The following is a 14,415-nucleotide window of genomic DNA, read 5'->3' on the forward strand; positions in this document are numbered from 1 at the left end:
AATGTAAACACATGTAGAGAACATTTTGCCTTACATGGCCTAGCATCAACATTTTACACAGGAAAAAAAAATGTGAGTGTGTTTATTCTAGCATCCTGCATCAATACTGGCAAAAATTCTGAAGACTTGAAGTTGCTTGGGCCAAAGATGGAAAATTTTATATAAGAATGCTGAGGAGACCTTTTGCAACTTTTAAAGATAAATCATGCAGGCTGGAGAGTAGGAGAATAAGAGGTTTTTTTTTGTGTGTGTGTGTGTGTCCCTTTGCAAAGAGAGTTTAGAGGAAAGAGCATGAATTAAATTTGTGGCATTGTGAAAAGCATCTTTGGTCCGGTTTCCTCATGGCTATGGTGTCTCTTCTGTTTAACTTATGGGACTGTTGTTAGGATGAAATAAGATGTGTATTTTTTGAACCCTCTATACCAGGGGTTGGCACACTTTTTCTATGAAGAGTCAGATAGTAAATAGTTTCAGCTTTGAGGACCAGTCTCCTTTGCAGCTTTTCAACTTCTCCACCATAGCCGTAGATAACACAGAAACAAATGGGCATGGCTTTGTTCCAATAAAACTTTATTAACAAAAACAAGTGGAGGCCTAGATTTGGCCTTCAGGCCATAGTTGCTAACCCTTACTCCATAATAATGAAAAGCATGAAACATAAAATACCAAATATTCTAATAACCCCCCCATTTGGAAGTCAGCCATTGGAGTCAGTACCTGGCCACTCTTGTACAGTGTAGGCCTAAAGGGACTGTCTCTTTCTAGAGAAAGCCACTTTCCATTGTTTTTAGTTCAGTCTTCTCAATTTTTCACTAAACCCTCTAGAGAGAATTTAAATTCAGTCCTGCTTGTACAGGTTGAATATCCTAAATCTGGAAATCTGAAGTGCTCCAAAACCCAAGACTTTTTGAGCACCAGCATGATGCTCAAAGGAAACGCTCATTGGAGCATTTCAGAGTTCAGATTTTCAGATGCTCAACTGTGAGTGTAGTGCAGATATTTCAAAATCCAAAACACTTGGTCCCAAGTATTTCAGATAAAGGATATTCAATCTGTATTTATCAGTGGCTTCACTTTGGCCACCCACTGTCACAAAAGCATCCAATCTTTTCTCTAAGAAAGGGTTCCTTCCAGCCAGGCGTGGTGGCTCATGCCTGTAATCCCAGCACTTTGCGAGACTGAGGTGGGCAGATCACCTGAGGTCAGGAGTTCAAGACCAGCCTGACCAACACGGAGAAACCCTGCCTGTACTAAAAATAAAAAAATTAGCTGGGCATGGTGGCGCGTGCCTGTAATCCCAGCTACTCTGGAGGCTGAGGCAGGAGAATGACTTGAACCCGGGAGACGGAGGTTGCGGTGAGCCGAGATCGCGCCATTGCACTCCAGCCTGTGCAACAAGAGCGAAACTCCATCTCAAAAAAAAAAAAAAGAGAAAAAGAAAGGGTTCTTTCATATATATATATATATATACACATATATATATATACACACACATATATATATATATATGGAGAGAGAGAGCGAGAGAGTGAGTGAGTGAGTCAGGGGACCAGTAGCTTATACCTGTAATCTCAGCACTGTGGGAGGCCAGGTGTTCAAGACCAGCCTGGACAACATAGCAAGACCCCATCTCCACATAAAAATTTAAAAATTAGCCAGGTGTTGTAGTACATGCCTATACTCCCAGCTACTTGGGAGTCTGAGGTGAGAGGATTATTTGAGCCCAGGAGTATGATCATGCCACTGCACTCCAGCCTGACAGAGTGAGATCTTGTCTCTAATATATATATATATATATATAGAGTCACTTTAAAGGTCTGCCTTTGACTTTATTATCACTCTGCTTTCTCAGATTTCTTAAGTCCTTAAATTTATCACCCACTCTTAGGTGCTCCACACTAAGTTACTGAGTTCCCTTGTATTTCCACCAGTTATCCAGAGCATTGGCCCTCTCTGATAGGCAACTTCTAAGATGGCACCCAGTGACCATTACTTGTGCAGTGGTCCTCTTCCCTTGGGTATGGCCTGGAACAAGTGACTCTCTTACAAAAGAAATATAGCAAAAGCGATGAAATGTCACTTCTGAGATTAGGGTACAAAAGATTTTGACTTCTGTCTTGAGCACTCTCACTCTCTCACTCACTCACTCTCACTCACTGACTCACACTCTCACTCACTCACACTCTCACTCACTCTGAGGGAAACCAGCTGCCATATTGTGAGTTGGGGAAGCTCACGTGATGAGAAACTGGGGCTTCAGTTCAGCAGCCTAAGAGGAATAGCAGTCCACGTGAAGAGAACTTGGAAATGATCCTTGCCCCGTTGAGCACTCAGATCTGAGACAGTGGGACTGATACCTTGATTGTAGCCTTGTGAGAAGCCTGGAGCCAGAGATGCCCAGCTCAGCCATACTTGGATTCCTGTTCCACAGAAACCGAGAAATGTGTTTATTGTGTGTTGTGTTTAACCATCAAATCGTGGGGTGATTTGTTACACAGCAATAGTCCACTAATAAACCCTTTAAAGTGCAATGCCTATTTAAGCTTCTGTTTCTCATAACCTGTTTGACAGTGCCTTGCATGTAGCAGGTTATCCACAGATACTTGTTTACTGATCCGCTTACACTAAATATATAGTCATATATTTCATTATTATTTTGCCAGAATACTGATTTGGCTTAATCAAAAATGTTAATTTTTTTCTCCACAAGGTATGTAACTCAACATCTTGAGGTACAGTATCTGTGGATCCATGATACCCAAGCAGGAAGGGAATGTTCCCTACCCGCAAACAAGTACGGAACCCAAGAAAGGCTGAGTGCCCCTGGAATCGTTGTAGCTTTATCCTTCCCCGGTGTGCAGAAGGGAAAAGGTGTTACCAGAATCTTGCCTTAATGTCAGGATTTGGGAAGGCACGGCCTCTTTTCTACACTCTATCCAGAATGTGATGGTGATCTGGAATGTTAAGGGCCCCACCAAGAAGACCTTATAGCACAGCTGTTACCCTCACCATCCAACTATGGCCTCGCTTTAGTTCCAGCTGTTTATATCAGTCAGAACTGTCTCTAACACAGTAGCGTGGGCTGTGAGAACAAGGGGCTAGTGAGGAGGGAAGATACCCAGAGGATTAAGAAGCAACCAAGGCATGGCCTATGTTCTTTTGACTTTATCCCCAAAAGAACAACAGCTTAGCTGATGGTACAGCCTTTGGCCAAAGAAATGTAAAAGCCATTCCTTGGGGTGCCTATTTGCATATTTGCTACACCCTGGGGGCTTTTTTCTTCTCCCACCTGTGGTAAATTACCATGTACACTGGACTATTTGCTGCCTCTCTGTTGTCATCATTGTCATCAACTAACATTTGTTGACCATTAACGTGGTCTCAGAAACTGCCTGGGCACTCTAATCCGTCAACCTGTGTATTCATTAAAGTGAAGGAAAATAAGCAGAGGCTTGACATTCAGAAATAAGAGCCCAGAAATGAGTCCAGAATTTCCTATTCTAAAGCCAGTGCCAACTCCCAGGCCACACTCACTGCATTTAATGCATATGCATTTTCTTTTCCTCACATCTGCTCTTCCTTTGCAAGAATGTCCCAGCCTGTGCACACACCCACATCCTGTTACCTCTCCACAGTAAACGATTTCCAGTTCCTGTGGATATTGCATGTCACCACATAGGATTAAACAGCCTGAATTTTTTTATGCACCATGTTTAGAAGCCTTATAAGTAGAGATTAAGATGTTTATCAAGATTAGAAATGCGGCTGGGCACAGTGGCTCACGCCTCCCAGCACTTTGGGAGGCTGAGGTGGGCAGATCACTTGAGGTCAGGAGTTCGAGACCGGCCTGGTCAACATGGCAAGACCCTGTCTCTACTAAAAATACAAAAATTAGCCAGGCGTGGTGGCAGGCACCTGTAGTCCTAGCTACTCGGGAGGATGAGGCAGGAGAATTGGTTGATCCCAGGAGGCGGAGGTTGCAGTGAGCCGAGATCCCGCCACTGCACTCCAGCCTTGGCGACAGAGTGAGACTCCATCTCATAAATAAATAAATAGATTAGAAATGGTACGTGAGCAATAAAGATGTTGTGTATGCTTCTTGGATATTGTTGCTGACTCAAGACTTGAAAAGACTGGAGTCTTCAGGAAGAATGGTACTGGTGGAAAACGTTATTTCCATAATATGAAGTTGTGAGGTCATCGAAATCAGACATACCTAAAATTTTTGTAGTCCTGGTTCTCAGTTGAGGGGGGCAGTATAAACTTATCAGAATCTTGGGAATGTTTAAGAAGCACAAACACACACATTTCTCACCTTCCTTTTCCCCACAAAAACCTTTGAGAACCAGGTTGGATGGTGAGCACTGGTTGGATATGTTGACAAACAAACTTCCCAGGATTCAACTTGACTCTGTCCCAACCCCTAACCCCCTGAGCAGCACTGACCTGGGACTAATCATCTCCTTGTCTGTCATGGAATATTAATTGGACATTAAGATGTTTAGATTTTTTTTTTTTTTTTTTTTTTTTTTGGTGAGACAGAGTGTTACTCTGTTGCCCAGGCTGGAGTGCAGTGGCACAATCATAGCTCACTGCATGCAGCCTCAACCTTCTGGGCCCATCTCCCACCTCAGCCTCCCATGTAGCTGGGACCACAGGCATGCGCCACCATTCCTAGCTAATGAAGATATTCAGAATGCTTTCATATTCTCATGACTTCACGTGTATTAAAAAGTAATGCTTACATCAAATTTCACTGCAGTCATTATCCCATTGGTTTTGATTAAATTACAAGCTTCTGTGTAGAATGCTATGAAAGGTTTTTGCGAATTGCAGTAATAGCCACAGGGGGCAGGGGTAGGTGGTGAACATGTTTTCTGCTGGGTAGTAACTCAGAACTCTAGGTCTTTGGTACAGTTGATCCTTAATAAAACTTAGTTTCAGGTTGGAAACTGCTTGTTGAAGGTCAACATTTTGTTGCTGCTTTTTCTGCTCAAATGTAGTATAGAATCATGCGGAGGATAAAATTTTGCTAGTTGTTCAGCGTATCCAGAACAGAGTTCTGGCAGTTAAGGCGTACAATACTCTTGTATACCTCAATGATGGCGCTTTTTAAACATTAGAGTAGTTTTTAAAAATTGCAATAAAGTCATTGTAATTCATAGACCATGCTGTAATACAGAGATACATGTAAAATACAATCCGTGTACCTGATTGCAGGTAACAGAGTTAAATGTACCAGCAATTTCAAACACAGTTGGATATTTCCTATAATAAAATATAATGTAAAAAATTAAATATCCAATATCAATGGATTCTAAATGGTTTTGATATTTCTTTTTGTCCTTTCCCATGAAGAGTAATTTATTTCCCTTTTTAAAGTGTGGGCAGAATGATTACTAGCGCACTGTAATGTAATTGTGTTGCATTGATAAAATAAAAATTGTCCTTTATCTGTGTCCTGATAATGTTCAATTTACAGGCTGGCTTCTCTGCCACCTCTTCAGTGCTTTGAGTATTCCAGTTCTCCTCCCTTCCTGCTCTGAGAGCGCACAGAACTGTTTGAAATCCACTGGTACAATTGTCAAATCAATTATTCATTCTCTGCAATTATGCTCGCACAAAGAACATTTTGCTGGTCTGAATGATGATTAAATTAACAGCTATTCCAGCTGCCTGATAACATCTAATAGAATATTCATAAGCCCAAAATGGAATGAATTATCTCCATTAACTTCATCATGCTCACTTAATTACATGCTTGTTATTGTATTTACACCTTGTTAGATACCGCTGAAGCTGATCCAGTGGCTGGCCGGGAATTGGAAGCGTCTGTCATGGGGCAGTTGGAGCGCGTTTTGTAGGAAATGCTATTTATTTTAAATGCTCCACCTGCTGGGAGCCGAGGTTAGTCAGCAGCACTGAGATGAATTGGGAAACGGGGTGTAAAAAGAAATAATGTGCTTCTGACAGGCTCCGTGGCTTTTAAGTTGCTCTCATTCAGCCACTTCACAAAAAATTATTTTATTCCATCTCTCAGTGATGATGACATGATTGCTTTTGGGTAATCATTTACCATTCTGATTTTATTTTTTGAAGTAAATTGTCTGAAGTAATAGGTTCTTGGAATTACAGCGTGCCTTGCTTTTTTCTTAGAACTTTATTTAAGCTTGTCTTCCAGCATTTAACCCGAGTCCCCTCTTTCGTTTGATCTTCTAACTTTATTTATACAACAGTGCTTAATGATCCTGCACAATGTGTTTCTTTTTTTTTTTTTTTTCCCCTTCTCTACAACCCCCCCGCCACCCACCCAAAAAAAAATTCTGTCCAGTATGGTTGACAGTACTTTTTATAACCTCAGCAAGGGGGCTGCATGGGCAATTTTCTTCCGACGTGACAAATGCAAACACCCAAAACCCAACCCTGAGAGAATCACTTCATCCAGTTGAAAGGAAATTTTTGATCTCTTTCAAGGTGACTCTTTTGCCACTGAAACATGGTAAGGGGCATGACTCTTACCTTCTATTCTTGTCTGTAGAAGTGGCATTCTTTACATTGCTTTACCCTGTCTCCTCCCTTCTCGCATCGCCCTCTGCTCTTCCCCAAACTTCCCCTGACCAACCCTTCTTGGTAGTTGGGGCCCACGACACCTCCATTTGCTTTGAGTGTGAAGGGTCACTGTTCACCACCACCAGGCTGCAGCAAGCCTGTGTTTATTGAACATGAACCAGACCAATGATGGAGAGAATTATAATCACACTTCTAAATACTTCTCAGATCAGCCTACAGCCTAGTAGAGCACTTGAGCTAAACCATGGATATTTTATTCTTCTTGAAGGCTGTGTTTTGGTATTAACAAAAAAGAAGAAAAAAGAAAGAAAACTGAAGATAATTATTTCTAAGTAGGAATGGAACTGGATAGTGGACTAACAGACTCTTCAAGCCTCCAGAAATATTTTAGCATCTAAGATGTGATTTAATGGGTGAAAATGGTCCTCTAGGCATTGGCTAATCGATAAACACATTGATCACTGTGTGTGCCTGGCACCGTGCCTTGTGAATTTTTTTTCTAAGTAAGAATTGACTCAAAGATGATTTCTTTTCATTTCTTACTTTGAGAAATGTTTATGTACTTGCCATTTGATTTGGGGCCCTAAATGTCTTTGTGTTTAAAATATGGATGTCACTTGAGATCTCTCAGGTACTGTGCATAGCTGGAAGCTCAGTTATACAGATCGATATTCAGGAAAAAGGCAGGCCAGAGGCTCCAGCAGCTCTCTGTAGGTCGGATGGCTCTACGTGTAGAGAGCGTAGAGGGGTGCAGTTTTCTTTCAAATTTTTCTAAAGCTTCCTGCATTCCACCCCTTACTGCAAAGCTCACGTTGCATTGAGGGAGGGAGGCTATGGATTGGAAAAGGTGGGAGAACTGAGAACTGTATGGTGGGAAGCCATGCAATTAAAAAACTGACTGAAATTATTACCTGATTTCATAATTGACAGAATATTTAATTCAGATATAGTAAATTGACACACCTCTACACAGAGACAATTATGACTGACTGTATAACACCTGACAGAATCAATTATAACTGACTGTTGTTTGATACCTTTGCACAGAAATAAATGAAACAGACATTCAGAACAGAGACGGCTGCTGCCTGTGTGCCTAAGCCTGCCTTAATTAAAAGAAAATAACCAGTAGGCGATGTTAAAATGTCTTTGCCTCGTGGTTTCTAGTTCAGTGTGTTTCTTTAAGTCCAAAAAGGGTTTTATAAAGAGTAGAGCTGAAAAGAAATTTTTGGTTTACTGACATGGAAGTAAAATATGTGAAGTAGAGATAGTTTCTCCTTAGATAGGAGAATACTCCATAATTTTAATAGAGCTAGCATTTTATTTGATCAGTTGACTTTTATATAAACTATTTAAGAAAGGTCAACCTGCAGATATTGGTCTAGCTCATCCCATATAGAAAATAATGTAATTTTCTTTATTTTGAGGTTTTAGATTCTAATCAATATAAATCAACTTTTAAATGAGCAGTTCATTTTGTTGTCTGATAAAATATTTTGTGAATAATGTCTAGGCTACCCTTTTTTTCCATCGTTTTCATAGGGGTTAGGGACAGAATATTTTTGGTAATTAATGTATAACCACAAGGAATCAGAGCATGTAGAAAGGACCAGAGTAAATAAGCTTTACATACACATTCCTCGAATGTTATTCGCAAGAAAAGTTTAAAAAGGAGATCAGCTTTGCTGGTGTATTAAGATGAGCGATTTCTGGGTGATACTTCAAGCCATTAGAGTGTATTTCAGTGACACACTTGTGTGTAGGAAGAGCATTTCCTCCCCGATCTCGACAAAGGTTGGCTTTGTGGTGCTGGTGGCGGAGACAGCAGTAACCAGGGCCAGTGGCATCTCTGTGGACAGGGATGGGATGGCTGCGGATCTTCTCTGCCTCTTGCCTGATGGCATGTTGGAATGTTTTAACAGTTGTTGGGCGCCTGACCTGCAGCACCTGAGGTGATGGTCTTGTTACTGGTAGGCTGACTCTCAAAACCAAAGCAGGGAAAGGAATCAGGGTTTTACTGGTCGCATTAACTGGCCTCCACCATTTAACACCTGTATTTTCCCTTGAGTTATAAAGTGGTGGGTGCAGTATTGACACAAACAGGGTAACAGTTTACTGTGAGGCCTAACGTGGGTGGCCCAGGTGCCTGAAGAGGGAAGAGAAAAACCAGGAAGAAGGGGTGACTCCTCCTCCCCGCCCCCCCCCCCCCACCAAGCCCCTGCCCCTGATGCGGCCTGTGACAGCTAGTCCAGTTCTGTTTCCTAGAAGACCTTCCATATGTTATTGATTAAATTCTCATTGGGGAAGCAAGTGGGAGCTTTTATCTGCATCTCTAACTGGTGTGGAATGGTGCCTTGGCCGTATTGACTGGCTATGGGATATGCTGGCGGTCACAGTTGTCTTTTACGAGGAAGAGCACCGAGTGACGCTGGTTGTCATTCTAACTCTGCTGTGTGGCAGCGTAAATAGTCCCCTTTCTAACCAACCTGGTGGGAAAAGTCAATATCCCATCAGCAGAGGAGGTAAACACATCAGGAGCTATGTCCTCTCTTTTCCTCCCCTGCTCTGTATTACCGCAGCTCTTTAAATGTGCTCTCCCCAGTCATCAGATGCATTTGTGTCATTCACATGCACAGGGTTGCTGGCCTGCAGCTCTGGCCTGCCGGGAGGCACTGGTTGGGGCCATTGTTGTGTATTCCCAGACTCGGATCATTAGAACTTTCAAATTGTCTTTCTGTTGCAGCCCCACTCTCTTTTTCCACCCCTTTTGGGCATTTTAATTCTCTATAAAACCTGTGGTTCTTTAAAGGACAATTTATGTAATTCAGAAAAGGTTGTGGAGAGCAAATGTGAATGTATAGCCAAGAAACAAAAATCTGGAGTCTGAGTTTTCGTTTTCCGGGTGTTTTATGGACTTGCGTGTTGCTGTTGTTGGAGGTTTGCTTTCTGTGAGTGGTGCGCTCTCCCCTCCATGTTTCCTGCCTGACCGGTTCCTATCGGGAGGTGCTGGGCAGCCTTGCTGCTCCCAGGCCCTTTGGCACAGGCCAGCATCTTATGGGGGCGGAGTCCTCACCTCAGGCCTGCACATTTCTATGTGGGAGTAGTGATGCAGTGGCAGGGGGAGTAGGCAGAAGTGAGCCTCAGGTGCAGGCTGGGGGTTCTGGCTACCTGGGTTTGCATGCCTACAACCCTGATTACCTGCTGTGTAACCTTGGGTAAGTGACTTAACCTCCCAGTTTCCTAAGCCATCAAATGGGGATGGGGGGCGCGGTGGGCGGGAAAGCAGCCTCTCCAAACACCTTACCAGGTTCCTGAACAAACATAGTGTCAATCCCCCATGTGATCACCGTCTTCACCCAAAAGATCGGACCTGAGCATCACAGCCCCACTGCTCCTTTAAAAGAACAACGTGTAGAAGTAGCAGGCTCTGGGAAGGAAAAGGAGAGGGATCTTTTCTCTTACTGGTAGCACCCTGCTCTGAAGGGAAAGGCCAGGGATGAATGTGTTGAAGGAGCAAGAGTGCCGAATATCCTGAGTTCACGCAGTGTGGACAAAGAAGAGCAAAGAAATCTTGGCCATGGACAGACAGGTGCCCTCGGGGCCACTCACCTCTTGCCTCTTTCAGCAAAAAAGTTTTGTTTAGCAGAGGGAGGTGAACTGGAGGGATTAGAAGAAGCTGTCTAGGCCCAGCTGATCTGGGGAGTTGGGGCTGGAAGGCACCAGAGGCCATAGCTCCCTTTGAGACTAGGTATTTCCTGCTACTTCCAGACTTCGCAAGCAGTTGCATGCATGTGCTCGCAGCACCCATGAAAGTGGTGTCTGCATGTAGAGCTCACTTTGTCTGCTGCAAATGAGCGTGCACCTGCAGTTCACATCAGTAGAGGGTGGCCCCGTCCCCCGGTGTGCTGAGTCAGCTAGGTGCTGAGAAGCGGACAGGCAGGAGAAAGGAAGAGAAGCTTTCACAGAGGAATGGTGGGCAGGGTCTGCATCTGACCGGCCCCAGGGGTAGACCAGAGATAAGATGGTGGAGATACAAATGGAATCAGCATCCTCTTCTCTGGTGGAATACTGAATGTTTTTTAAAGAAACTACCTGAAACTTCTAATCTCTCTCTCTCTCTCTCTCTCTCTTTCTCTCTCTCTCTCTCTTTTTTAGATAAATTGAAGAAGCAATTTTTTACCCCCAGAGTTCTGCAGGACTACAGAAAACTCAAGAACACAGCAGAGCAATTCTTGTCCCGAAGTGGCTACTCCGAAGTGAACCTAAGCAAACTCTTCGCTGGTTGTGCTGTGAAATCCTAAGAGAATCCCAGGAGTAACCAAGGAGGGGGTAGTTGAAAAATCCCAGCTTCCTCTCTGCCTCCGCTCTGGCCCTTACTGCCCTTCCTGCCCTTCCTGCATCTGTTTCTCCCTTGGAACTGTGTCTGATGTTTGTGTGAATGTAGACAAGGAAAGGGGGCTGCAAAAATATTGACTCTAATGTTCCTAAGCATCATAGAAGTTCCCATCTTCATATTAAGATGTACTGCTTTAAAACACAACTCCAGGGCCCTTCCCCAAGCTCCCCTCCCCAAGGTCCTGAAGACCCAGTTTCTGAGGGAGGGAAATTGCTACTTGGTTTGAGAGTAGCTGGAATGTAAGTGACCCCAGGCTTTGCCTCAGGGCCTTTAGCCTATGTACCCCCCCCCCCCAATAGAGAGAGGTTCTCAGAGCCTGACTGAAGAGCTGACATTTTGCTTTTTCACACACCAATTAAACCCGATCTAAATCCAAATGCTTCTCCAGCCATCCAGGAGTGGGTGTCCTTTTCAGTCTTGTCTTTTATATAGGTAGCTGAGGGGGGAGATTTAGAAGCTTTGCACTCACTAAATAGATTAAACAGAGCAGGCTTGTTTATTGAATTGCTCCAAAGTCCAACAGACACACACTGAGCAGGTGTTTTACATTCACATTCCCTTTTTGCCCCTTAAATAGAAAGTGCAGGTAAAGGTTTATACAACAAGAAAGCACATTAAAAATAATTTCATACTCTAACAGTCCATTAACATGTGTAGGGGTTGGGGTGAGGATCACTGTGTTGTATTCAGAAAAATTGGGGGGAGGGATGCTTAATTGGCCCTGGTGCTTGCTATTTTTTTCTCATTTCTTCAGAATGGGACCCTCTTTGGCAGCAGCAAAATATATTTCAGTATGGCAGTCTTTCCTCTCTTACATTATTGGTAAGATTATACTAACAAAATGTTTCCCCTTGTACAACTATGCTGTGTTTTTTAAAAACATTGACCTGTGTGTTTTTATAAAAGAAAACGTATGTTGTGCCTTCTACTTAAGAATAAAGTTTTCTAAAGGGAAAGCAGTTGTGGTGAATCCTTACCAGGTGCAAAGAGTTGATTAGAGAGGCAGCAAGGAGTAACATGTGACTAGAGCCAGTTGCTGTGGCACACACCTGTAGTCCCAGCTACTCCAGAGGTGGAGGCAGGAGGATGGCTTGAGCCCAGGAGTTCAAAGCAGCCTGGGCAACATAGTGAGACCCCCACCTCTAAATACATACATATGTGTGTGTGTGTGTGTATATATATATATATATAGATAGATGAAAGACTAGAGGCCATCCCCTTTTCAAACCTCAGCCCAGTTTCTTCATAGCCACCTCTATCAGAACCCAGCTCAGGTGTGCACAGCATGATATTTGGTTGAATGTTCTGAGAAGCATTCAGAATTTCTGTGACTTTAGGTCATTTAACAGATGAAGTATGGTTTCTTATGTGCTTTGCTGACTTAGCCAAGCCAAGAGACCAGCAGCGTCTCTTTTTGAAGAGCAAGGCCTAGGACTCCTGAGAAAAAAGCGCCCCCCAAGAAAGGTCCCCCTAGTGAAGGAATACTGACGGGTTAAGCAGTGGAAATGAAGCTGCCTTTTACGTTGCTTTTTCTTTTTATTTCTCTTCCTCACCTCCCCTCTGGCTCCCATCCCTCTCCTTTCTCCTCCTGCTCTTAGACTGAGATTCTAAGTAGAAACACTGTGGGTTTCGAGCCCTGTCAGTTAATTAACTAACTTGGTACTGTGTGAGCTCTGCAGTCTGTCACAAACTGGAGCACCCACGGTGCTTCAGGAACTAAGGGATTAATGTGGTTTTATTGCTCCCCTGGTCAACTCTTTCAATAATTGCTATTCTCACATAAGGTTAGGGAGATGGTTCTCTTAAGTGTGCTTCCTGAAGGGAAGGCATGTTTTCCTTGATTTCTGGGATCTGGGATTATATTAAATATACATAGTTATCCTGAACTTGATCATCAAGAAGCTCCAAGAGACTCAAGTAACTTCTCACTGGATGGTTTCTTGTCTCTGCCTCTAGATTATAACCACCCTGAGGGCAAGGACCATTTCTCTAGAATGTCAGACATTTCTAAGTACCGTGCCTGAAAAGAGCTAATGCAGCAGTTGATGTTTTCTTATTGGGATCTGTTAGAACTCCAGGCACCTAAGGATTCCAGAAGTTTGTGGAAGTTGAAACTGCAACTTTAAGAACTCCAGTGAATCTCTGTTAGAAGATGGGAATATCACATACTTATTTTTCTCTGAGAAATATTTCTACTCCTTGATTTGCGTTGGTTGATAGTACACCAGGCAGAACTGATGCAGAAACTTTGCCTATCTTATTTGTAAGGAGAGAGGTGACCCGCAGGTCTCCGTGGCCTCTGGCACGGGTCCTGAACTCAAATTCTAAAAGTGAATGGATGAAGCAAACCAGGTTCACACTAGAGTGAGTGGAAGGGATTGTGGCAAACAGGAGTGGGCAGGTCCTGTCCAAAGGGGCCAGAAGCTACTCAGTGATGCTGGCAGGGATGGGGCCCAGTGTGGCCACAGGATCGAGTTTTCAAGAGAAGCCAGGAATCCAAATATTCCACAAAGCTTATTGATTTCTAAACCTTGACAACTAATTTTTTAAAATAAAACTTTAAACTCTGTGTGGGCCAGAGTAAACCTCTGGGCCAAAGTTTATCTGGGCCAGTTGGAAAATTGTACCCTAGAAGAACCCTGTCTCTGGAAAGGACACCTTTTCTGTTTAATTTAGGAACTAGGATTTGACCTATAGTGGATACGTGTACACAAGCTTATCTTGGACACAATCTGATAACCCTCCACTCTCCTACATATAAGGTGCATAGAGGGGGCCAGAAGTGGAAAATCCCACAGAGTATGCTTGATAAGATTTTAATTTGTCCAGAAAACAGATGGAGTTAATCTTGACTGTTGCCCAGGATGTGGGGGCTAATCAAAGTTCCAAGAGTGGAATTTAGGAGATGTTGAAAGGGAATGAATTCACTGCCCGTCACCATCACCCCTTTCTCCAGCTCTTGCTACCTCTTACCTTCAACACACACACCATGCTCCTCGACATACTTCTTCAAACATCATTTAAAATGAGTTTGGCGGAAGATGTAACAGTAAGGAAACTCCAAAAACAGATTTTCCTGTTTGTTTTAGGGTTTTAAGGAAAACACCAAGCCCCAGACCCTCTTGTCAGGATGCCCGACTCTTTAATTCGATATTCCCATCCCAAATTTAAAGCTGCCATTCTCTGCTCCTGTTTCCCTCCCTCCCGCCCCCTCTTTCTCCTCTCTCTCTCCCTCTTTCTCACTCCATCTCACCTAAATATTTCTTAATTGAACAGTTTGTGGTGGAGCTTCCTTATAGCAGTTTAATAGATTAACTCATCTCAGCCAGCCTCAAATTTCAGATTAAAATTCCTTCATCCCGAAGGCAGCATTATCAGGTTGTTGGAGGCTGTTTTCAAACCTTGGTTTTGAATAGCAGCGGCTCTGCATTAATTTAACCACTAAGCTA

At 43.2% G+C, this 14,415-nt stretch overlaps 1 protein-coding gene across 4 annotated transcripts in view; it reads left to right on the forward strand.

The window, feature by feature from the left end:
- Nucleotides 1–11,922, forward strand: part of POLA1 (DNA polymerase alpha 1, catalytic subunit) — a 307,953-nt gene extending 296,031 nt beyond the window's left edge. For all 4 annotated transcript variants that reach the window (XR_012430381.1, XR_012430382.1, XM_005593197.4 and 1 more), the window contains one exon: nucleotides 10,726–11,922. Coding sequence is in view for 2 of the 4 variants with exons in the window: in XM_005593197.4 (XP_005593254.1) it covers nucleotides 10,726–10,871 (146 nt within the window). In the remaining 2 variants the exon portion in view is untranslated. The remainder of the gene's footprint in view (nucleotides 1–10,725) is intronic.
- Nucleotides 11,923–14,415: the final 2,493 nt, after the last annotated feature.

This window comes from Macaca fascicularis, chromosome X, assembly GCF_037993035.2.
Source record: "Macaca fascicularis isolate 582-1 chromosome X, T2T-MFA8v1.1".
Lineage (NCBI taxonomy): Eukaryota > Metazoa > Chordata > Mammalia > Primates > Cercopithecidae > Macaca > Macaca fascicularis.